The 27,650-nt window shown below is 38.7% G+C and overlaps 1 protein-coding gene across 1 annotated transcript in view; it reads right to left on the bottom strand.

Moving 5' to 3' along the window:
• The window catches only part of LOC307142079 (zinc finger matrin-type protein 4), a gene marked incomplete at its 5' end in the record, with an annotated part of 217,736 nt that overhangs the window by 48,692 nt on the left and 141,394 nt on the right, over positions 1-27,650 (bottom strand). The window contains 1 exon segment of the mRNA XM_079842605.1: positions 17,149-17,245. Coding sequence (XP_079698731.1) covers positions 17,149-17,245 — 97 coding nt within the window.

Here is a 27,650-nt window from a genome sequence, read left to right as displayed (position 1 = left end):
GTATTGGAGTGGTGAGCCATAATAATAATTATTATTGCATGATTTCCCCTCTCCTGTGTTGTTCGAATGATAATGAATGATGACATTTTTAGGTAAATTATGTAAAAACTAAACTATGCACTTTATTACAACACTGTAACAGTTCAGATATGCGAATGCTCAATTCGCATATCTGAATATCCGAATTACTCTCCTTTGGGTACAATATCTCCCAGCATGCTGGCAATTTAAAATCAAAATGAAAAAAAAAAGTTTTTTTTGGCTGCTGCCCTACATGACGAGACCAACCTGGCAGATTTTACACCCTTTTTTCCCATCTGTTGTGTATCAGTACAAGAAAGGAAGGGCCTATGCAGTGTGTGTGATAGTGTTTACCAGCATAAGATGGTACGGCCACCGTGATGCCTTGTGTGTGTTTGTCTTAGTGTACTCTATACGTTCTCAATCTGAAGGACAATAGATGCTGTAGTATTATAAAATAAAATAGATGCAACTCAAGAGTTTAAATCAGTTAAAATAGACTCCCCAAAATACATAAAATGCAGCATAGAGATTATGCTAATATAATCAATTTTATATTATAAATAAGTAAATGAATGGACATGGAAATATTTCAATTACATGTCGCGCAGCCGTGCACAGAAGACCAGCGGCCAAAGTCACGATTTTCATCCTTCCCTCCGGTCATTTTGACCCCCATAGGAATGAATGTAATGCGAGGAATTCTTCAGTACACATTACACTCAGATGAGTGTTCACCTGAGTGGTCCAAGACCCTAGGACTTTTGTCGCACTTGAACCACAAATGCACAAAATATTTTTACTGGATTTGAGGAGTTTTGTGGTTGAAATTTTAAAAAGTAACAAATCCTTCCCTCGCGGGTCAATTTGACTCCCAATAATTAATGTAATGTGAGGAATGCTTCAGTACACACAGAAAAACCTAAAAATGCTCAAAGTGCAAACTAAAATGCTAAAACTTGTGAATGCATCTTTATAATGTCTACATCGGAATGCATACTGAAGGGAAATGACTTTAGGACCCAGTGGAACAGCTCATTTACTCCATATAGAGCTATAAGGCCATCTATAGTGGTAAGAGTCGAGAAATATCATGTCATATTGTTTGTTTTCCACAAGAAGTCGGCAAAGACACAAAATGTAAGATATGAGCTGAATTAAAAGGGTTATGCAAGAAATTGTGTTATTTTGAATATGAAAGCTCTAGCATAATGTTCTGCCAGGAAGATTCAATGTTTCGTCACTTATCACATCCAGACCTAACCAATCATGTCCTAATTATCAGAGTATAAAAGATGGTCACTTACACACACATGTCTGAGTTCCCAGATGCTGACGCCAACATTTTCCTCCATCCTCCCCACCACCACCACCAGGATGGCCTCCGCCTATACCTCCCAGGGGGTCGGCTGCATCCCTGCCTTCATCTTCAGGCAAGAAATGCAGAGTCCATTACCCTCGGACAGGTACGAGCTACGGACAGGGCCTATGCCAAGAAACTCTAAATATAATACTTGCTGGTCTGTTAATAAATTTGTTACTTCATTGTACTCATCTGGCTTCCCGAGTCTTTCTGGTAGAACGAAGTTGAAAGACTGCTTAAATTACTAATTATTTGTTATTTATTGATGGAATTTAGTAATACAAAAATTTGCATTAAAAATAGAAAAAAAAATCTAAATGAAATAAGCTTTCTGGACAAAAAAAAAGAACAGAAAATAAAAAGTTGAATTTTACACCCATTTTAACCCACGAGGGAAGGATTTGTTACAAAGTGAAAGGAATTTCTTTTTTATATCATATACCCTCAAAACATGTGGGATATACGACACGATTTGCATAGGACCATTCTCTGATACTTCTGCATATTTGTTTAAAGTTTGATGCTGGTCATTATTATATCGATGAGCGAGAGCGGGACATTTTACATTTCTTCTTTTGTGGTCCGAAAAACAAAGAACTCTGTACTGCATTAGAAATAAAACCAGGGTGAGTTAATGATGACCTTAACATAAAACTCGCCTCTGCATGATGAACGCATATTAAATCATGAATAAATTCTCGGGGCAAACAATTCCTGGCATGGTTTAACATAAAGGAAACATAGTCAGGAATCTTACAACACTCAACTATGGTATCTCACAAATCTAGTGCACTCAAATGTCTTCACTCCTATTGGTAGAAGTGGTTGCAGGGTTAAACTTTTTTTGCATCCCATCAAGCTGTCAATCATGTCACTGGAAATTGCTAACTCTCACTGAAAATGAATGACATGATGTTGCTGCAGATCTCTGTATGTGTGAACGCCCCATCAGCTGTCCTACAGTGTCACCTTGAAACTAAACTCAGAGGCTAAATGCTGCTCATGCAGATGAGATGCTGATGGTAAAGTTTTCTGGAAATATTCAAATAGATTTCAGTCATGACAACTCCCGGGATAGCATGTCATTAATAACATGTCATTAATGTAAATGGAATGCACACAGGTTTGGTCTTGGCGAAATAGATCTGTAGCACTGCTGTTGCTGCAGAGAAAGTATGACTTGCTCAGAGCATACAATTAATGGAAAGATGCTGCTGCTGGTAGAGAGACGGAAATCCCCAGAAGCAGATCTAGGCAGGTGGTGCTGGGGAAGCAGAGGGCTATAAGAATTTGCATAGCTTGCAGAGTTAAAGGAGAACTCCGGGGATTTTTTAAGTTAATCTTAATCGTTATACCTTTGTGAGTACTGTCTATAGAAAAATAACACGAACCGGATTGGTGCTTGCAACACGGAGCTGTTACAGTTAATGCCTAGAGCTCCCACTCAGTTAAAACGGTAGTTATGGGGGCATATACATAAAGAGTGTCTTTGTGCCTCTTAACATACAAAAAATGCAATTAAAATGTCTGTCCAACATGAACAGGGCCCTTACATGACAACGAGATACGTTTAGCCACTTATTTAAATTCATCTTGTAATGCAGTATGTAGGTTCAGGGAAGAAGGAGGCCGGAACCGGCGAACAATAAACAACAAGCTTTAATAAAATAATTGAACAAAGTGAAAGTAAAAGCGGCAGCCCCTCACGGACGACTGCCGTGCACATACAAAAAAAATAAAAATAAATTAAACACAACTTAAAATCCAGGCCTGGTCCTCTCTCGTCCTTCACTGGATCCGCTCATCCTTATATGCCTCCGTGCTCCCTAATGAGAGCACTTGAGACCGGTGTGCCTCACAGGTCACGTTCATTCTCAATCACGCACACCGATCTCGCTCGCTCCACCCATGTCTCTCGCTCGTCCACCTCGTCACATACCCCCAACACCCCTCGTAGGCCAGGGAAGTACCCCGCGTCTACGCCTACTCCCCCCCCGGGGAGCCCAATCTCGGCGTCCGGGGATATGGGCCGGCGAGCCGAGAGAACGGGAGATGGAGACCCCCAGAGCGACCGGACGAGAGAGTGAAGAGAGGAGAAAAAATAAATTTGGTCCGGTTCCCTGACACACTGCCCCTCGGTCCTCAGCCCGCCGAGAGGCTCTTCCTCGTGGAGCGGTGTGTGTGTGAAGAGTGATGATCGGCTCACAAGTGAAGAAAAAATGTTTCGTGTTTGTGCCGTTCCAAATTGTGGCAACAGAATGCGAAAATACAAGAATTTACATTTTCATTGTCTTCCTTTTCATGACCTCGAGATTCTGCAGCTCCTCCCACCTAGACTATTTGTCTTTTTCCGGCTACAACTGAGTTCCGAAGGGACTTCAGCGCGAGACTACAGCTAGCCGTCTAAAACACTATTTAGCTGAATTTAAATAATGGCTAAGTGGCATCTCGTTGTCATGTAAGGGCCCTGTTCATGTTGGACAGACATTTTAATTGCATTTTGTGTCTGTTAAGAGGCACAAAGACACTCTTTCTGTATATGCCCCCGTTTTAGCTGAGTGGGAGCTATGGGCATTAACTGTACCAGCTCCGTGTTGCAAGCACCAATCTGGTTCGTTTTTTTTTTAATATATAGACAGTACTCACAAAGGTATAACGATCAAGATAAACTTAAAAATTCCCCGGAGTGCTCCTTTAAGGTCCTTGCACACTGAGTCCGAAATTCTCGTCCGAAATTTTCGCAATGTTAAAAAATAAACACAACCTCCCATTGTGTCAATCAAAATTCGGATTGGGTTAAATTTTCTGAGTTTTTTGCATCTGCAGCAAGCATTTTGAGAGGTGTTTTGACAATTCAGAGCCACCGTACAAGCGAACGCCAAAATCCAGAATGGTGTCTGACAAGTTGGTCCACTTTGTCTCACAGCACAAAAGCACTGTATGACATACAAAGTGCAGAATACAAAGAGACAGAATATAAAAGGGAATATAAGAATCATGATTCAACTTGCTGATTCGATACACTCCGAAGCTTAATGAAGCAGTGTTTTTAAATCGGTTATCACTATATAAGTTATTTAGTTTTTTTGGTGCACCTAAAATATTATCATCGCTTTATAATATTAATATTGAACCATTGTACTCACATGAATTGATTTAAATATGTTTTTAGTACATTAATGGATCCTGCATTAATGGATCCTTTAGTACATTAATTAGGGTTGGGTACCGAAACCCGGTGCCAATATGGCACCGGTACCTTTATGACCGGTATGTACCAGACCGAATCAGAACGCAGATTTCGGTGCCTCATTTCGGTGCCACTTAAAATCAAACGTGCTTTCGCGCTTTGGCCGGCGCTGAGCGTCTCGTCACATATCACAACTATTCAGTGTTTTCATCCACATCATGTTTATTTTAGGTTTCAGACATTTAAATGCTCATAAGTACTAGCAAAAAATACACAATGATGTCTATGGAAGTGGCAAAAACAATCCTTTCAGACAGTTAAGATAACTTAGTGTTTTATTCACATCAGATACACATTATATAGTGACTATACAGTTTACTCTATTCTTCTCCCAGTTCAGCACGTCACTTACTTTCATGTATTTCGTGAGATGAAGATACATGTATGTGATGTAAATCCGACAGATCCGATTCTCTGAGGCGCAAACTAACGTGGCGCCGCCCATCGCGCAGTATAGATCAACTAACACACATTTACTCACACACATATTTGAAAATCAGAATATCAGATAGTTCATGACATAGGCTAGTTAGAAAGTTTGTGAATATTTTGATTAAAAAAGAAAAAGCGAAATAAACCCGATACAGCTGAGTGAGCTGTCATACAGCGCTATTGTAGCAGCTGTGTGTCATGTGAGAAGCATGACGCGTCTCCATGGAAACAATAAGGTGATGCGCTCTAAAATATTTAGCCAGAGAATATGGTCATATTTCTGCAAAATAAAGCTAAAGCTTGAAGCTGGTTTGTAGCATACCAAGAATACAGACTACTGCTGTTATTACTGTATTTAGAGTTAAATTAGGCCTATTGTAGTTGGGTTAGGTGGCTTTAGTTTTACTGTGAATTTGTTATGTAAATTGTGTTTTGTATTTATTTATATTTACATATTTAATTATACTTTAAACTTGTAATAAATTGTTCAATTTAAATAATAATAAAAAAAAAAATCAATAAAAAGCCATTCTTTAATCTCATCCACCTCGTTTTGTGGCTCTTTTTTTAAAGTATCGGTTCAGGCACCGTTTAGGCACCGGTACCGTTTTAAAAGTATCGGTTTGGCACCGGTATCGGAAAAAACCCAAACGATACCCAACCCTAACATTAATGGAGCTGCAAAACTCCGCTATAAAGACCGAGTGGAATCTCATTTCCAACTCAACGACTCCCGGCGGATGTGGCAGGGACTGAGAACCATCTGTGCTTTTGGAACTAAATCCTCTGCAGAGGTGAGAGCTGATCCGTTACTGGTGAACGAGTTAAACTCTTTCTACGCTCGCTTTGATGGTAATCGCGGCAGCGCGACTCCGGCGAGTGACGCGTCAGAGAGAGTCCCTCAGAGCAGCAACGGTCACGTGATCTCTGTCTCGGAGGACGAGGTTCGGAGGGCACTCAAACGTGTGGATGTCAGGAAAGCTGCTGGGCCGGATGGTATTTCAGGTCGTGTTCTGCGGTCCTGTGCTGATCAGCTCGCAGGGCTCTTTACATCCATATTTAACGAGTCCCTTGCTACATCTGTTGTCCCCACCTCCTTCAAACGATCCTCCATCATCCCTGTACCTAAGATCAGTAAACCCTCTTGCCTAAATGACTATCGTCCAGTGGCTCTCACATCTTTAGTCATGAAGGTCTTTGAGAGAGCTCCACAGGGCTGTGTGCTGAGTCCCCTGCTCTACTCTCTCTACACCCATGACTGTTTGTCCACACACAGCTCCACCTCTATCATCAAGTTTGCTGATGATACTGTTGTCCTGGGTCTCATCTCCAACAACAATGAGACGGCATACTTGGACGAAGTGGAGCAACTGACATCATGGTGCCAGGACAACTGTCTCTCTCTGAATGTTAACAAGACCAAAGAACTGATTGTGGACTTCAGGAAGAGACAGCATCGGTCATACTCCCCTCTCATGATCAGCGGGACACCGGTAGAGAGAGTGAGCAGCTTCAAATACCTGGGTGTGAACATCTCCGAGGATCTGACCTGGACTACACACATCCAGACACAGGTGAAAAAAGCCAGGCAAAGACTGTACCACCTGCGCCAGCTGAGGAAATTCAGGGTTTCACCAGCCATCCTGAAAACTTTCTATCGAGGGGCGATAGAAAGTGTCCTGACTCAGTGCATCACAGCGTGGTACGGGAACAGCACCAGTCACGACTGCAAAGCCCTGCAAAGAGTGGTGCGCTTATCCGAGCGCATCTCAGGCTCAGCTCTCCCGTCTCTGCAGGACATCTACACCAAACGCTGCAGAGGTAGAGCTACTAAAATCATCAGAGACATTAATCACCCTGCAAACTCTCACTTCACCCTGCTGCCATCTGGTAAGCGCTTCCGTAGCCTGATGGCAAAGACTGAAAGACTCAGGAGGAGTTTCTTCCCCCAGGCCATCAGACTCCTGAACTCAGTCACGTGACTTCACTTCACCCCGCACACGCATAAACATACGGTTTTTTAACATTAACATCCACATACTGCAATTGCACTGCACTTTACTTTCCTATTGTTACTGCGTAACAACCTGTAATAAACCTTGCACATTATACTTCTTTATATATACATATATATATATTTTATGTTAACCACTTATTTTTAAGTCTACAGTTTATCTCACTTATCATATCCACATATTTTTTATATTTTTATTTTATCTTATTTCCTATTTTTATCTTTACTTGATTTATTTATAATTCTACTTATGTTAATACTTTTTATTCTAATTTTATTCTATTTCTATTTTAATTTCTTGTAACTGTTATTTGCACTGTCCATGGAGCGGACCTGTTTACATTTCACTGCCAGTTGTATATTGTGTATATAACTGTGTATGTGACAAATAAAACTCTTGAATCTCTTGAATCTTGAATCTTGAATCTGAGAGCGTAAATTTCATTGCTGCCTATGGAGGCCTCACTGAGCCTTCGGAGTTCAACAAAAATATCTTAATTTGTGTTCCGAAGATGAACGGAGGTCTTACGGGTGTGGAACGGCATAAGGGTGAGTAATAAATGGCATTATTTTCATGTTTGGGTGAACTAACCCTTTAAAACACATACAATTGACAAAGTTTAGTGGAGATGCAAGTGAAAGTGATCTGGCTTCAGGGCGAGGCGCGTCGTCAGAGACGCGGCTCGGCTCTCTGTGTCACAGAAAACAGCTTGCGAGCACTGAAGTGAGATGTTTTCCTTTTTCTTTTAAAAAAAAAAAAAAAAGTTTAAGCCTTAAACACACACAAATGCCAAACTTTTGTGAGGATGCAAGCAAAAGTTATCTCGCTTTGGGGCTCACGCTCTGTCTGTATGTGTTGATGCTGTGTTTGAGAGTTTGCTTCCATGTTGCTTCCAGGCCACTGACTGGATGGCGCAGAGTCATGTGACTGTACACGCGATAGTATGTTTTAAGGGGAAAGTATTAACAAGATAAAAAAAAAAACGAAATGACAGACATAGGAAAATTATGTCAGTTAGAGGTTCTGAATTTCGGTTTCGATTACTTTTTGATTAATCGTCCAGCCCAAGAACCATCCCACCAACACTAACTGTATGCATTATCAAAGATATCAATAGATATCCATTTGACAAAAGTGGTCCTGACTAAAATACGGTTTAGTGTAATTTACAGAAATATATTTGACTAAAAAATTCCATGATTGACCAATCAGAATCAAGTATTTCAGAGAGCCGTATAATTATATACTGTTTGTATTGTGTATATTGAAGGTGAGTTTACAATAAATAGCCTGTCTTACATTTATAGTTAGTTTACATTAGTTCATCAGTTAAATATTCTTAATTTGTATTCAGTGCTTAATGCAGGTTGGCAAAGCATGTTAACTGCTGTGGACAAAAGTGTTTCGTTTTCAACAAATAAAGTTAATATATGTAGCAGGAAGCCGCTTGTGTTCGGCACAGATCGGAAATGCTGTCCTCCCACAACAGCATCCTGAGTGCTGATGTATTACAGGGGGGTTACAAGACAAGAAAAAATGCTCTTCGTTTCGCTGTCTTAATGCAAAACAGACCCTTACATAAACTTTTCCTCCACTTCATCAGAATAAGCAGGGACCGACTGCAGCGACAAGATAGGGAAACATCCTCTTTAATCAATACTCTTCCTGGCTGTCAGTGATTCCTCGTAAGAGAGGATGTAGCTCTAATTACAATTAATGATTGTAAAATAGTAGTGATTTGGATTTCAGCTGGAGTCCTCCTGTCCAACCCAGGCGCCGTTGGCATGTTAATCAATTGGTTTATTGTGAAGAGCAATTAGGGGCTGTTGTCGACTCACGTAGCTCGCAGAAACGGGCCAGCTGCCTCGAAACGAAGATGATGAAAAAGTGCCTTCACCACAAGCTCTAAACCTGACAGTTCCTCTTATGAAGGGGGGTTCATTTCTGTCAACCGCGTGTATGATTGGACAAACAGCGGGTGCTCTACTACCTCTTATCCCCCCTCTCGCTATCTATCTCTCCACTTTCGTGTTCTAATACATTTTTATTTCATTACAAGTTTGAGGGCCATGTCCTGCTAGAGGCAGTTGGTTGGATTTGGAGGCAAATGGGGTTGCAGATCTGCCAGACGAAAACAAGAAGTGACTTTAATTGTTTCTAAGTGCTCACAGGTGGCAATGTTTACCCACCTTGGTCTGAATAGAAAACATCACGTTATTTGAGCCTGCTTAAATAACCAGCTTACTCTAGCATGAGTTCCCCAGCTGGTTCAGGCTGATCTAGATGTTTAGCCTAAATATTTACCAGCAAACATTAGCTGGTGAAGCTGATCGACCAGCATAATATGACTGGTGAAGCTGGACGACAAAACATTTTGCTGGTTAACCCTATAAAGCTCAATGTATCATAGTTGACACACATTTCTAAGACCTCTAAAGGATCAACATGATCAAAACTTTGCCGTCAATCTTCTACATGCCTTCTGTTGTCTGATTCATATACTTTTTTTAGCAAGTAAAAGGCCTTTAAGTACAATTGTAAAAACGTGTACTATTGTGGTACACGTGTCTTTTCCCTGTGAAATCTCTACTGATTATTATCAAGTAAACGGAAGAATAACTTTTATATTGTTAGTAAAATTTCAAGATAAACACTTACTGGACTGAATCGTTCTGCCCAATAATAAAACTACAGAGATTTGATAATGAAACAAAGCATTTTAATATAATCTTCCCAGGCACATACACACATAGACATCAAAGGGGGCTTGAGCATGGTTTTTCATAGTTCCGCATCGCACAAACGATTTTTGTTCTAGGAACTCCTTTTGGCGGAACTAATTTAAATCCTATTTCAGAGTACGGTCGAACCCAGCACAATAGGAACTTCCAGTGATGTACGTGTACGCTGAATGGCCGAACACACGCTAAACACCAGCCCCCGCCATTTTAAAAGCATCTACACACACAGATTATAACCTATATATTTACTCCAGAAACTAACTCTATGAACATGGAACACAGTGAATGATAGACCTATCAACCTTTACGCTAAAGAGAAAATCCAACGCAACTTTGAGGGGACCAAGCAAAACATTATGTATTTCTAATCAGCTTATCAGAAATTGGACATCAACCACATGGCAAACACTAATACTTTTTCATATACTGTCTACTTTCTACGGTTCTTTGTTCTTTAGACAGACAGTATTAGACATGACTGGTAAAAAGATTGTAAACTAATGAAGACGGAGAATGTGAGAGCTTAGAGCAATCAAATAAAGTCTCAACAACAAGCGTGGCTCACGTCACTTCAGAGTACTGGCGGTGCGAATGCAACCAGGAAAATGGCCCTAGGGGAACTTTTAGTTATCTGGGAACCACCCTGGTGGTTAGTTCCTATAAACTAAGTTCCTAGAACTACCCAGTGCGAAAGCCCCTTAAGCTATCAGTGCCTCGACTTTACAGCAAATTAGCCGAAAGACAAATATCGTTAACTTGTGGCTTGCTAACATGCATGACTCATGAGCTACTAGTTTATGTAATAAGTTAGCTAAAGTTAAGCTAAGGCAATATATCATGGCCATACAGGCTAGAGCAGTGGTTCCCAATGACGTTCCTGGTCCCCCAACACTGCACATTTTGAATCTCTCCTTTATCTGACACATCCATTTCAGGTCTTGGAGTCTCTACTAATGAGCTGATGACTTGAATCAGGTGTTTTTGATTGAGAAGACATGTAAAATGTGCAGTGCTGGGGCCTCCAGGAATGTGGTTGGGAACCACCGGGCTAATGTAGGCTACTGTACTTAATGGAGACACTACAGGTGAATACAGTAAAATGTGTGTCTAATAACGTCATCACAATTGCCACAATGACATGCTTATTAGGCGTTAACTAATTAAAATGCACTAATTTGCATACATTTGACAAGGCACTGCAGGTGAATAGTATAAACAAAATAACTAAAGCATATCACCACAGAACTTCCCCAGTTATGTCTGGGGATCTGACTTACATCAAGAGTCTTTTCCCCTGAAATGTTATGTTTAAATATGCAGATTGGCTCGTTTTGGTTAATTTAGAAGAAATCTACAGATGCAAACAGACGGAGGGTAGAAGGCTTAAAACAAACTCACAATCTAAGGCTGCGTTCACACTGCAGGGCTTAATGCTCAATTCAGATTTTTTGAAAAAATGCGATTTTTTTGCAAGGCCGTTCACATTTCCAATTAAATGCGACCTTTTGTGATCTCCTGTGTGAACGTGAAATGACCCAGAAGTGACCCGCATGCGCAGAAGAGTACTCAACGGTCAACGACGTCCCTTGTTGTTTACGGCCATTTCGCTGGAAATTTTTTCAAAAACCGCCCGGTTCCGATAAGAGCCCTCGAGTTTGGCCTGAATAGAGCTGTCCCCCCAAATATTAATTAACTCCGAAATATCGCTTCCCTTCCACTGACTGGTCTCAGCATCGTCCGCCATAGTTGTTTATCTTTTCATTCCCGCCTACTTCAACGTACAATGATGACGTTTGTCGCGTATCAACGACGTGCGGGTCGGATACATGTGACCTGGCAGTTCAGACTGAAGACGCATTTCAAAAGATCGGATATGTATCGGATTTGGACCACACACCCAAGTGGCCTGGGTCGCATTTGAAAAGATCGGATCTGTGTCGTTCAGACTGTCATGAAAAGATCAGATACAGGTCGCATAAGGGCAAAAAAAACGGAATTGGGTCGTTTCAGCCTGCAGTGTGAACGCAGCCTAAATGTGTATTTTGGAAGTTTTCTTTCCATTAGAGTAAAATACATTGTTTGTATTTACTGTAATTTACCACTACATGAAAAAAGTGTCCTGCCTTAAACATTAACTTCCTAATTTTGATTGTAGGCTCCTCATCTAATAACTATCCATTCTATTAATTTGTCGTATGCCGATAGATTTTTGTTGATTTTGAAGTGTTAAGTATTCCAATAACACTAAAATAATTAAAACTATGTATTGCCTTGTGCAAAATAAAATACAAATATTAGTGAAACTAATGTCTCTCTCCTTGCTGGAGTCATTTATTCTAAATATATACTTGAAATTAGTAGCTTAGAAAACATGGATATTGCAGCATAGTTCCGTTTGCTGGTGCCTGCTCTTGTGATAAACTTAATGAATACTAAAGAAGACCACCGTCTCTTTGTGGACTGATTATTTTGTAGAAATCTGTTGAGTATGAAACAATTGCGTGAGTGTGAGTGCATTGAAATAAATCGATAAGGAAGTCAGAGTTGTGTAGAAACAACCTGCATATTTTTTTATAATACAAATTATGGGTTTTGAACAATGTGAGGGTGAGTAAACAACTACAGCATATTTGTTTTTGGGTGGACTTTAAGAAGGCTAATGGGGAAGCCAGTGTATCATTGCTCGTGGTAGGGAGCTGTGCTCTGAGTTAAAAGAAAGACTGAGAAACTTATGTTTTAATACGGCAGCCTTAAGTGAGAGCGTTTTAATAACAGACATCCCACCGGTCAGCAGCACACAAAACGGCAAGATTGGTCTGTGCAGTTTGTAAAATTATGGCAGTATCACAGTGATTTCTATTGAACACAACAGGAGGCAGCAGACCTGAGCGGCTGTGATAACTGAGACCAGTGATGCTCCCGTTGAGGACAGAAGCAGTGGATGTCAGGTTATGCATAAAAAATATGGCCGATAAGCTGATCTCAGAGAAGAAGACATGAGGGATGAAAAGAGAGAGATTTAAAAAGAGAAGGATGAAAGCATGCAAAGACCACATTGATGGACACCCGTGGTAGTATTTCCTATTGAAATACCCTAGGAAGTTGGGGCTGTTTTTAAAAGAATATCTAATAGCCATTAGTTTATCACAGCTTGGTAAAAGCAGAATTCAATTATCTTCTAATGATTTTATAATTCTAATGCTGCCTTCACGTGCTATCGGAAATTTGATGATTCCGACTTCTGAAGTCGTGATTACGAGCGCATTGCATTCAAGTTTCAAAATGTGAGGGCGTTCATGTGCAATGTTTACCTAGTAAACTCGTATATTACGATAATTCCGAGAGCACGTGACGGCAGCATAAGCTACAATTGGAGGTGAACATTTTCATTCCAGAAAGCATTTTATTTTATGAAATATATTTTTCAAGACATATTTATAATTTATTCCTGTGATGGCAAAGCTGTATTTTCAGCATCATTACTCCAGTTTTCAGTGTTACATGATTTCAGAAAGGTCAACGTTTTCTGAAAACAACCCTGGTTTCTCATTTAAAGCTTCAGATTTTTCAATAACAGTGTCACAAACTGTGCTCAGTCAAAATATAGATGTGTGGAATCTAAATAAATGCATAAATTGTATTTATTTGTTTATAGTCTCACTTGACTGTTGTAAGGGTGGTTTGCCCACAGGGGTTCAAGGTTGCAGGATTGCTGAATGACTAAAAATAACATTATCAGCAAGATGGTAGAAAACTGTACATTTCTTGTCTATAACCACCCACTACTACTTATACCTACGGTGGAAATAAGGGCAATTGCAATAGCAAAACATGTGGGAGAGCGTTATAGTGTAACGATATTGTACTGCAATAGGCAGCACAAAGTTAATACCGAATCAAAACTAGTTTAATGACAATATCTGGTTATGGTTACACTTAAAATAGTTACATAATAGATGTATAAGATGATACAAACTTATACCATTAATCATACCCAGCATATATTTAGAATGTTACCTGAGGGATAGAAAGAGAGAGAGGGAGAGGAAGTGTATAGAGAAAGAGACAAAGAAAAGATGAGGCAAAGAGTGTCCCAAGAAAGGGACCCATTTGAAAAGAAGAGAGAGAAAAAGAAGAGCAGAGAGAAGAAGGGCCAAGAGCAACAGTTCAATCTTCTTTTCAATCCCTTACTTGACCATGTGACATTCAAACTGGCCAATCAGATAAGTACAACTTCCCCCACCGTACTAAAGGTGTAACAATTCATTAACCCCAGATGTACACACATTTTGGGCTACAGACCTTGACTACTATCAACATCTCGTTGTCCTTAAGAATTAAAAATGGCCCTTGTGCTAAGAAAGAGGGGTTAAGATAAAGTTGATGCTTAAATTAAACATTAATGATAACATTAACTCTCCTTGGCTATTAGGAGAGCAGTCTCTTTGGCCGTGTTTACACCTATAAAGAAATGCTTTGGTCATTTTGATCACAAGTGGACAATGCTATACAGGTGTCAATGGGGTCTAAAACGCTTTGAGCTTGTCCACTTTCGACCCGATTGATTTCGTGGTGTAGACACTCATGTGGTTGAATGTGTTCGAACAGCCACAAATGACCACCTACTCTCTGCCTCCTGACCTGCGTAAACATAATGGGAAGCGCTCTAGCCAGACAGGATTTAAACTTTGTCGGCGGAAGACCCAAGTTTGGTTTGAATATGAAAAACGTACCAAGCACAATGTTCTCTGACCATTCCTGATATCTAACACACACTCACCACTGTGAGACGTGGTCTTGCGGCTGTCAAAGCAGAAACGAAAGCTGATGCTATCTGTATGTTTTTCATACCCTTTTGTGTACTTATGTACATTGCGCAAACCTATTTCGAAAAAGATCTGAAAAAGCCCCTCCCCTCAAATAAATCAGGGCAGAAGTGGTTGAAAGTGGACAAAAGAGATGTTGGAACACCAGGTGTAAACGGGAATGGGTCTCCCTCATGATTCGATCGACCAACACGCATCTTTATACCAGGGGTAAACAGGCCTTGGAGAGATGTGAAGGAATCACACTGTTAGACATTTCTGTAATTTGTACAGTTATTTACTATATATCACCCAGTATAATACTGTAAATTCTCTTTACAGTAAATAACTGTAATTTCCCTTGCATCATGGGTATTTTCTATGACGTCAAACACCAAATACAGTGATTTCCTGTATTTTTAAAAAATAAAGTATAATACTGTATTTACCACAACGGCCTCTTTGGCACAATTGGGATCGACAGGATTTGCTTTAGATTTATATCAGGAACCATTAGTGCAGCATTGAAAGTTTCACCCGAGGAGAGAGCTCACGGTTCCAGAGAACATATGAGCTGTGTCCGGACACCCTGCGAAGATTTTTTTCATCCCCCGTGAGAACGGCAAACAAGCAAGGTAAGTGTGATTTTGTACTAGCCGCGGTTGTCTGCACCTCAATTTTAGCTTGTCAGCATTGGTGCTAAAAACTGAGGTAAACCTGACGTTTTATTTAAAAAAAAAAGTAGTTTATTGAATTAGATTAGGAACCGGTGCAGCGTTGTAAGTTTTGCCCGAGGAGAGAGCTCACAGTCCGGACAACATACTTTACATAACGTTAGGTTATCATTTGCTAAACTTTGCTGCTAAAAACTGAGGTAAACGTAACGTTTTATTTAAAAAAAAATGTTTATTGAATTAGATTAGGAACCAGTGCAGCCAGCGTCGTAAGTTTTGCCCGAGGAGAGAGCTCACGGCCCGGACAACATACTTTACATAACGTTAGGTTATCATTTGCTTCAGCTTTGGTACTAAAACTGAGGTAACGTAAACCTAACGTTTTATTTTTAAAAAGACTTCACGTTGGTGAGTTTATTGAATTAACTTTACCAATACAATGAAGATTTTGTTTATCGAGCATAATAAGTGTACATTAGGACGACGTTAGTTAGTAAATTAACGTTGGCCACTAGTTGCAAAAATAACGTCGTTAACAAACAAAGTTTACATATGGATTGACATTATTTATTTTACATTTTAGATAAGAATACTAGGAGCCTGCCTGTGCTGTGCGACACTGGAACTCATACAACGGTAAGTAACGTTACGTCTTTGTTTCTCCACATATTACTGTTAATTCAAAGTTTTTCTTGTATGTTTTAGTCGGGTCTGTTTAACTGAATCACAAAATTATTTAGTTTTTCCACCTCTTTTTAGCTGTAACTAGCCATGTACCATGTTTTTTTTCATAAATTATATTATACAAAAATAATCCAAAACGGTGTTTGTCCAGGACTGACAGAATATAATTTTATTTTCTGGAATTTAAGCAGTCCTGGACATTTTTTTGATAATTTTGGCAGATGAAATATAATTTATGAAAAAAAACATGCCAAAACTTTAGAATAATGTTGCTCAAGTGCAAACCTGAATACATTTCTGAACACAAAAGAAGATGAAGAATGTTTGTAACCGATTGTAAACAGATTGAGGCACCATTCACTTCTATAGTAATTTTTTCCTACTATGGAAGTGAATGGTGCCTCAAAATTGTCTGGTTACAAATATTCTTTAAAAGGTTTAGAACAACAGGGCGAGTAAATGACAGAATTTACTTTCTTTCTTTTTTTGGTGAACTATCCGTTTAATGACGGACCATTATTCTAAAGTGTTACCAAAAACATTTAAAGCAAAGGCACTAAAGGTGATGAAATTTAAAATATCTTTATTCTCTTAATTTTCTCTTGCTTTAAGTTTTTTTCGTGAGGAAAAACCCAGAGGAGGGAACAAGATGCTCCACCAAAACCGGAGTGTCTGCCAAATGCATAAATGTAAATGTCAATAAAATGTAAAATAAGTGATATTGAATGCACTCTGATTACTTTTATACATGATTTTCTGAAAATAAGATTTGATTCGAGGATGTTTTAAAGTGAACTTTTTCCACACATTTACATGTTTAAATTAAAGCACTTAAAATGTTTTAAATAAAGAATTTTATATTTCATAATAATTGTGTCTGTTTGGATTACTTCTGTAGGATAGATTAATGTAAGAATTAATGTAATTCAGTAAGTGTTAATTATTGAATAGGATTAGGATTAATGCACTGTTAACCAAGGTTTACAGTAACGGTACTGTATTACAAAATTACAGTAACATGTAGTTACTGTAAACTGAAATGCGGTTATTGTACTGTAAATCTCAAATACAGTAACTTACTGGCAACAGTGTTGCCAGTAAGTTACTGTAAAATCTCTTATAAATGTCTAACAGTGCATTTAGGACAGAAAATTCACACTCACTTGTTTTGGTGTTTAGAGCCCTGGAGATGTGCGTGATACTGCTCGATGGAGTTCAGGACCACTTTGCAAACGCTGCATGAGTAACTCCGACGCAGGACTGCAACACAAAGCAAAAAAACAAAAAACAGATTCCAACTTGAAAGCAGAACGGAAACATGTCCCTGCTGAAACACTCTTAAAAATGTTTTGTCCCATTTCTCATTCTCTTTTGAGCATTATTGATTGCTTTTTGTTTTCGAGATTGCCTTGGCTGACAAAGAGCACAGAAATCTATATTTAATCCCTGTTGTTTTGCTTCTCTCGAACTGATGACGGTTTTGTTTGAAGACTCCATTCTCCGTGTGTCAGATGAAAATGCGCCCGCTCCTAATATGTCATCTCATTCTGCAGTCTTTATGGAATCAGAAGTGTTAGTGATTTTAGCTTGCTTTTGTCTTGATGGCCTTTTGATTTGGGGGGTTATGCTTCAAGATGGTCTTTTAGAGTGGAGGGGCACCAAGCGCATCAGTCGGGAGGGAGTGAAGCAGATGTGAGCTAATTAAAGGCTTTGCAGGTGGTACCACAAATAACGAACAACGTCAGGCCAAAAATAGACGGATGTGAAGAATGGGAGGGTCGTAGAACAGAAAAGCATAGAGGCTCGTTCATTACATGTGGAGAGACCATGTGTGCTCTTTCTGGGCAATATTTCTCTCAGACATCTGCATAGTTATTTTTGTTGACAGAGTTGTCTGTTCCTCGATCTGTTCAAAAATAGGCTTTTCACACACTTTACATTATATTGCTGTCACACTATTACACCACAAGCTCTAAAAATAGAACCTGTTCTCAGTTTAGGTAAGGTGATTACGTACATGTGTAAGAATATATATGTAATTAGTATGCTAATCGGTCAAGCTTCCTGATTTTTTAATGCATTTTATGCATAGTTAAAACTCTCAATTCTGTTCTGGATGAGCGGCATACTTCAAAGCTAAATGCATACTTGTGACTGTAAATTTTACTGTTTAGAACTGTGGAAAGTTGCTACGTTGCTTGGAAACTGTAAACTACTTCGAGTGAGACATTTTGGCAACCATATTAACAGGTCAGCATTATAGTAGACTGATTCACATTGTCATAAAAGCACTGTTTTATAAAAGTAATAAGACATTAAAAATTGTGTTACATCGAGGCTCGAACACCTCTTAAACATGGTAAAAACACTGTAATGCTCAGCCTCTCATGGCTTACTGCTTTATTCGCTACTCTGCAAATTCACAAAACAACGATTTGCTTCCACCAGTGTCTGAAACAGGAATTAGCTGAAGGGTCATTAAAAAAGAAGACTAGTCGAATTAATAGTTGTCCTTACTCTTTGGTCTTACCAGGTCTGAGGAAATGAGAGGAAACTGAACAAATTCAGAGAGAAATGCTGAGTGCTTTCCAAGCTTCAATACCTGCTTTAATCTTTTATGAATTATGTCATTTAAAGTGGCTTTATCAAGGGCATCTAGACTTTATTCACATTTTTTTATTGCCAGTGTTTTGTCAGCATATAAAATTTTCACCCATAGCTAAAGGACAAAGCATTATGACTTCAAGCAGTGTTTTAGTGCTTTCGTTTAAAATTTATCTTGGAACTTCTTCATGGTCACTGAAACACACACACACACACACATGTGTCTGGTTCACTATCTTTGTGGGGACTCTGTTGCCTCTGGCTTGGCGTGCTCAGTTGGGGACACTAAATTTTTCAACTAAACATCTAAATAAATCTAATTAATAAACTAAATTAACCATTTAAACTAAATTACTGATCGAATTATTGATCTAAAGCCCACACTGTATGATAATTGAAATTAACTTATGACATCAGCGTTTTTTCCAGAATGGCTATACAGCTGAATACAATTATGCTGCATTATTTTCCTGTTTAACACTGTAAAGCTGCTTTGAAACAATCTACATTGTTAAAAGTGCTATATAAATAAAGTTGACTTGACTTGACTCTTCAAAGACGTAAGGGTTTTTATACTGTACAAACTGCATATTCTGTCCCCTTTCACTAATTCAGGGGTACTAAACCTACCCATCAAAGAAAACTTTCTGCATGTTTACATTGTCAACACACACACACACACACACACACACACACACACACACACACACACACACACACACACACACACACACACACACACACACACACACACACACACACACACACACACACACACACACACACACACACACACACACACACACACACACACACACACACACACACACACACACACACACACACACACACACACACACACGTTTTGTTCATGTTTTATGGGGACTTTCCATAGACGTAATCAGGGCTTTACATTAACACCACCAACCCCTCAAATGCGGATGGATTTCAGCGGTGGCATGTAACGCAGTCACTCCTATAGCCACTTATAGTGGGTTGAAATTTATATAATATACATTTTTCAATCGTACATGAATTGAACATGATTTTCTAAGCTTTTTGTTCAAAATGTAACTTTTTTATGAAACCCATATTCAAGTGTTGATAAAAAGGAATGCATGAAGCAAGAATAATTTTTTTTAATTTTTTTTTTTATTTAAGCAGAGGGCCTGCTCTTTCTTTTGATATATTGCATGCTCAGATATTCATACAGCAACATATTCTATGGGCCATAACATTTTGAAAATGATCAAAAACCCTGGTGGTGGCTGGCAATTTTTTTTTTTAAACGCTGACGGGGAAAGAGTTAAAAAAGCATCTGAAATAATAAACTAGGTACAATGTAGTTTTGTCAAAAATATAGATTTTTCAATGCCGATACTGAAAAATGCTTCCAATGCTCATTTTCCACAGAATAGATACATGATATCAGCTGCGCTTTCTCGCTCCCATGATTTCTCCGACAGCGAGTTGACACACAAACCCACGTCCCTTTACTCACTCGTTTATTTTTTTTCCAAGTGTTACAAGACTTGAATTTTGATGTGGGATTGCACAAATTATCCATATTGCTCACATCCAAAGCCAAGTATATTGACTATTTAAAACAATATAATGGGTCCTTGCGTCATTAAAAATATCTATATGGTTTTCCCCCATGAAATCGATGTCCAAATTGTGGCTAGTAACAGTTGGAAGACCACTAGCCACAGTGGCTGGTGAGCAAAAAAGTTAATGTGAAGCCCTGGACAATGATTTTTATACTGTACAAACTGTATATTCTATACCCTAACCTTAAAACTACCCCTAAACCTACCCATCACACAAAACTTGTTTGCATTTTTACATTTCTACAGTTTACTCCGACATTTGTGTCCTCATAAACCATTTATACAAGAACACACATACACACATTCTAATGAAGCTTTCTGGATGCTTTCTGTGAGTTGAGAGTGATGTGATGCATGTTCACAGACAGCTTGCGGTGTCAGTACACCAAACATATGGTGATAGCAAGTATGTGTAATGAATCTAAAAGACTATTCATAGCAAGCTATTAATATGAACAGGATGCATGATATGACTGAGAAATATTGCAATAAAAATGTATCTGACATTATAAAACACATTTTACAGGCTGCTTTAGTCTGAGAACAGTTTATTTCCCCCTGCTAAACTCTTACTACTTCACTGTCTATTAATTAAGAATTGACATTTAACTGAAAATTAAAGATGTAAAACTGGCTATTATATGAGTAGCTGAAGACTACACAAGGACCAGCTTCTTTTAAAGATTAAAAATGTAAAACTTGGCCTTCAGACATCATAAGTAGCTTTACAGAATGTTTGTTTCTGTTAAAAAGCTCTGTGTGATGGGATTTTATTTCATAGGACCCCTGATGACCTCTTAGTGTGGTACTCATAAACAAGCCTTGGAAGACTCTGTGGTGATTTCTAATCCCAGTTAATTAAAACGACTGAGTTGCCAAAAGAACCACAGCGAAAGACAGACAGAAAGAGCGAGAGAGAGAGTGAGAGAGATGTGGCACAGGGTATGAGATGAATGTTTACTAGGAGGAGATTAAACTCCTGGCTTGTGGGAAAGAGGTCACACTTATTTCCGACAATAGGCCATCAATCAGTTTCTCTTCTCTTGCCTAGGAAATTGCTACCAAATAGATGAGGCACTCGTAAAATTGCACTAAATTATTAATCGTGCCCAATCAGACAGACAGATTATTACTGGTGCTATTTTACCCTGGATTAGAATATTAAATTAGAACTGAGCCAAAAGTGTGACTCTTTTATTAAAAATAAGAACACTTTGAAAAGTAGGTCAGAAAATACGCAAATATGATCTGAAGATGCAAAAGTATTATCATTAAGCTGAAATGTGTTGAATCCTAAAATTATTCCCTGCTGGAAATAACAGCTTATATTGTAGAAGTTGCTGATCTCCCAGCCTGGTTTAGTTCTGGGAAATTAATACTTGTTTTTTTTCTGCAAGGATATAGTACATTGATCAAAAGTGACAGTACAGATCAGGGCTCTGAACCGGTTCAAGGAACGAAAACGAAAACCGAAAATGAACGAAATTTTAAGAGGAACAGAAACGAAAACGAAATCAAAATCAATTTGAATCGTTCTGAACAGAAACGTTAATTTGAAATGACCATTAACCGGTTAATAACGTTATCGTTTATCGTTCTCTTTAATATTTTAATTTGGCAGTGACCAATCATGAATTGAGTAGTACGGCATGTGACGTTGACGTATCAAGCGTGAGTGAAATGCCCGCGCACCAGTCATCTATGAATCTACCGGTAACGCAAGTCAGTGTAGAGCGCGCATTTTCATGCCTCAAGTACATTTCTTTCCCCGCTGAGGTCTACAATGAATGTGCAGGTATTGGAGGACATTCTTTTCGAACGTTTAAATAAGCAGTACGGACTTTAAGCTCAAATAGACTGATTTAGGCTAGATTATGGATTTTGTTTAAGCCTATCCAAGTAGGCTACTAGCATCTATCAAACATTTTTCCTATAGTCTTTCAGATTGCCAATACAGGACAGGTCAATGTTTTCTATATAGACGGTTGATGCTTCGTATTAAATGGTATGCTATATTGCATTAAATGATCAAGCTTTATTAGCTGACTGAATTTGATTATGTGATGCAAGGACGTGTTGCGCAGTGTTTGTTTTGAAATTAGCAGTTGATGGTGCATTAAAAGAGCAATGGTTATCCAGTTTATTTATTCATTATTCATGCAATTTTTAAAACAAGTCGTATTGAAAAAAAGTTATGTACAAAGAATGTTATCACTCTTCTGAAAAGAATTAGGCATAAGAGGGCCACTTTCGATTGTCTTACGCTCCATTAAAACAGGTCCGCTGTTTATGCTTTGTAATTAATGCATGTATTTCTGTTGTGGTTTTAAAAATGTTATGAAATAAATATTCAAGTTTAATTACCATGCGTTATATTATTATTGAGTGAAAATAAGTCTATTTATACATATTTGTTTAAAGTATAGGCTAAATTAAAATAACGTTATTAACCGGTATTTTTCTCAAATCAAACCGTTTTCGGAACAGTAATGTTTATTGAGGAACACAAAAACGGAAACGCTATAATATCGATTCTGCTCGGAGTGAACCGATTGATATTTTTTTCTGTTTTTAAGCCCATGTACAGATATTTTCTTTATGTTTCAAACTATTTATATTTTGAATAAATCATAAATAATAAAAAAACGTATAACGGTTTCCACAAAAAATATTAAGCAGCACAACTGTTTTCAACATTGATAAGAAATGTTTCTTGAATGATTTGCTTCCTCCGACAATTACACACATTTTATGGAGGATTCATTTCTCTATATGTTCATTAAACACTTTCATATACAAACCATATCCATTGGGTCATGATAATGAAAAACTGCACTAAATTCTATAATTCCATTACTTTCAAGCACAGAAGTTCTCTTATACTGTGACAATAATAATAATCCAGTATGAATGTCAATTTTAACCCTGCCTGACAAGGTGGGTATGAAGGAACAGGAAAGAGATGCTGGCTTGATCTTGGCTTTTTACAGATTCTGTGAAGCACATAAACTGCTCTTGCAATTTTAAGCAGGGCAAATCGCTGCACTTTCAATATCTCCCTTCACGAAATTGCAGGAGGCTCTTCAGTGCCAAGCTGGTATTTACATCCTAAAGCTTGTCACTCTCCCTGTTTTTTTTTGTTTAGGGGGAAATGAAAACCTGTTTGCAGCAGGAGAGGGCTGTGCTGCGCACCAATTTTCTCAGCAACACAATTTAGCCTCAGTTGGAAGGCAATTACACTGAAGTGTTCTCCACGAAAATAGCCAAGAGTCTGGGCTGGGATCCGCTAGCAGTCACCTCTCAGATGAGCCCAACCAATGGCTTCCTGTACCTGATGAGAAGCTCGACGGATAATGAATAGCTACATGTCCGCGAAAGCCATTCTGTTGCATTCCTCCTATTTTCTAAGTATTTTCCTTTTATGGGGATGTGTGTTCGTCTGTATGTTGCATGTACCCAGTGTTCGTGTGAAGGCTGCTAATGAGGATGATGAATGAGAGAGGACAGGATGAAAGAAGTCTTGACAGCTCCCTGAGGGACGACCAAACCAGAGCTGAGGAGATTGAGACGCTCAGGACTGTGGCTATGAGGCAGGGCAGTATTAAATACATTGTCTTGCAAAACCTATCCCCAATTGGGCCCCAAAGCAAGTCTGTCCTTATTTACTCATCTTAATGCTGCACGTTTATCCCCAAATCTAGTCTGTCCTTAATTACTCACCCTGATGCTGTATATTTTCTAGTGGAATCTTTTCCATACACCAACAGTTCATTGACACTTAACTTGCTAAGCTCCAAAAGGACCAAAAAATAAAATAAACAGCATGACAGAACCAAGTCTTATGGACTACTTTTATGGCAATGTTTTGTATGGTTCTTTTTTTTTAGATTTTCCCCTTGGCCATTGTTAATATGAACTGTTGTATGAAAAAAGAAAAAAAAAAGATTTCTCCCTTCTGATTACCTAGAAATAATAACAGCATACAAGTTTGGAATGACATTACGTAAAAATTATAGAATTTTGGGTGAACTTTTCCTTTTACATATCAAGTGATAAGACACTAAGTTAATTTTATTTTTTTATCTAACATGTAAACATTACTTTCTACCATTTTGTGCACTCTATTTATAGCCTGGTCCTACATTTACAACCCCAAATCAGAAAAAGTTGGGACAGTATGGAAAACGCAAAAAAAAAAAAAGAAGTGATTTCTAAATTTACTTTGACTTGTATTTCATTGCAGACAATATGAACACAAAATATTTCATGTTTCGGTGCGAATCGGTGCTCGTTCACATGAGTGAAAATTACGTATTATGAAATTATGAATTATGTTATGTGTGAATTATGAAAGATGTGATCTGAGACAATCGCCGACGCAATTAAAAATCCTGCTGTGTGAAATGTGTTCTGACTGAAAATTACATTGTGATGACCTACAGCCAATGAGAGAGCAAGATATAGGGCAGCGGGAAGTTCGGAGAGAAGTTATTGACCAGAATATAAGTATTTTAATAGATATATTTACAAACAGAAACAAAGCACAAATATTTGCTTGACCATTCGCAACAGCAGCACATTGCAAAATTTTTATATACCTCCAACTTTCTTTGCAGAACACACAATGCAGAACTCCCCGTGTCACCCCAACCATTTCCTCCTCCGTAATCTTTTTTTTCCTTTTTCTCCTTTTCGCTGCAAATCAGCACACAGACAATTTGGATTGCAAGCTTCTTGCAGGCTATAATTTTTAATAACAATTCCAGTCTCGCACGAGAACTCCGGTCTCACATATGCGTGATCTTCCATTATTTCCTTATCACTTCTCGTGTGTGTTTGGAAGTGAAACGTAGTTTGCAGACCAGACAGAGTTGTCACCGATTCTTCCTATTGTAAAGTCATGCAATGTGAAACCTCCTGTTGCTGAATACTACCCCATATAGTCATGCAGTGTGAAAAGAACAGTGATCCGACGACGATGATCGTGCAGTGTGAACTCGGCAAAACACTCAACAACGCAAGCGTCTCACTTATAATAAACCCATCCAACGTATCTGTGCCAGGTGCATTTTTTGACATGACATGCCACAACTGTTTGAGGCTCTAAAAAATATAAACTGGAATATCTCAATGCATCTCAATGCCTTGTTCGCTTTGACGTGTTCATGACCTGTTTAATCTTTGAAGGCAGTGAATTTTGGCTTGCACTTCTGTTAGCTGAAGCTGAATGTCTTTAGCGTGTCAGCCATGGTTCCTCACTGACTAAACAGCCTCTGGCTCCACCTTCTACAGTAGCCATGCCCCAAACTCTCACTATAGGTTGAACTGGAAAGATATTGACAGATCTGAACGGACTGCACTTAATGTTTAGATCAGCGGTGTCCAATCCTGCTTCAGGAGGGCCACTGTTGTGAGATAAGCTCCAACCCCAATTGAACACACCTGAACCAGCTTCGGTCTTACTAGGCATACAACTTCCAGGCAGGTGGTGAGGCAAGTTAGAGCTAAACTGTGCAGGACAGGCGCAGGTTTGGAGCCCGGGGGGCTCAGTGTTTACACTTTTGGGGGAGATAAACCCAAGAATGGCATACTAATAGTAGTCATTGAACAATAAACTGGGTTAAGAGAATGTATTTTAACATACGTGACCTTTAACTAACAACATCTATACAAAGATGTGATGTTTTAGAGTGAGGAACAGCTTGATGAGAGGCTTTTGTAATCAACGACATTTCTGCTGATATTTCAATAGACGTGACATTCACAGTGAAAAGCTTCTGACAAGGGCGTCCTGCTGGGGCATGGCTGGGGAAAATGATAATCTATTATGCAGAATGCAAGTGTCAATGTAGCATTTTTGTTTTTGTTGCCTCCAGGGTTGACAAAAACCATTAACAACTACAGCTTCCACAGGATTTGTATTGAAAGGGAAACTGTGCTTCTCAACACTATGTGCAGCACAACAGCCCAAGACCTTTTACTTTATGATGGACTTTGCAGGCAGTATTGTGAACAGCGGTTAAAAATAAAGCATGACTTCTTGGCTTGGCTTGCCTCTGCATTGTGATTTGTGTGTTTCTATCTCTGGTAATGCAGAATCTCAATTACCTGCTGAGTCTTGGCGGGTATCCACATGTTCTTTTTGGACAATACTCTTCACTGTGACTAACATCTCATGAGCCTGAAGCTCTGATTATCCTTGGACTGATCTGTTTGCTGGTATTTAAGTGAACATTAGGACAGTCTTCTACCCTCACACATCGTTCATCTCCGTCTTCTTAATACCTTCAGCATTGTTGGCAACAGGTATTTTTTTTCTGCATATGATGTTTAAACTGTTTCCCTTAAAGGAATAGTCCAAAGCCCCATGAAACTAGTCCATATGATTTTCTTGCATACCATGATTATTATATGGTAAGATTGAAAAACATACAGTGTTACAGTGAAGATAAAAAGTGAACAGTAACTTTAGAAATCACCCCCTATAACTGCATTCACTATTAACTACATTAAATGTACTGAATGTAAGAATGACAGATAGTGGTTGAAATGGGTACTGCAGTCCAAATTCTAAATATTTCTTGCCCCGCCCCCTCCTCCTCAGACTTGACCCTCACACGGGTTGCCAGTTTGAGGACATGCAACAGGAACGATCACAATTAACAATGGAAGGTCGAGGAGACTTACACACTGTACGTTGAGGAGTTGATTTATCAGTGTTTTAATTTGCTTACGTTCATAGAGATTTTTAGAGAGATGTCGATGCTTTTTAGGTCAGGTAGAATCTGTGATCTATGACCCAGTTTGTTCACTGGCTTCCATGGCAGCAATACGCAGTTTTTTCCACCGGCTGGCAACCTGTGGTGTTGTAATACTATTGGGTAAACTGGCAAAGTGTGGTATCGCACAGACAAAAACAAAAACAGACATTCCGACACGGAACGAACATATCAAAGTAGATCATTGTTTTTCTGAGAAACAAGTATGTGAACTTAGCATAGTTCCTAATTATCTACAAACAAACTATATGGTATTTTTATGCTTTAGAACAGTCAATAATCTTACATACAGCACCTTCAATCCACTAATATAGTCCACTTGAAGAAGTGAATGAAAACAAGTGAGTGAATTCGGACACTGAGTGCCCCGGTAAGGCTGTCCCCTCATAGCACCCTATTTAAGGGAATAGGGAGTGATTTTGGACAGAGACTTGGAATATAGTGCATGAGTGATGTGGACCATGCATATTTATGAGACTTTTATTGTGATTTTATGGATCGAGGCAATATAGCTAAATCCCCATCTTTTTGTACTTTAAGGAAGCTTTTAATGGAACAGTTTACCCAAAATTAAAAATGTTCAATATTTACTCATTCATGTTTATGTTACATAAAAGAAGACATTCTGAAGGTCAATGGGGTCCAAACAACATTGTGTGTGTATATAAGTTG

This window comes from Gobio gobio (assembly GCF_949357685.1).
Source record: "Gobio gobio genome assembly, chromosome: 18".
Lineage (NCBI taxonomy): Eukaryota > Metazoa > Chordata > Actinopteri > Cypriniformes > Gobionidae > Gobio > Gobio gobio.
The sequence above is the reverse complement of the archived record's forward strand: the minus strand, read 5'-3'. Positions and strand labels throughout refer to the sequence as shown.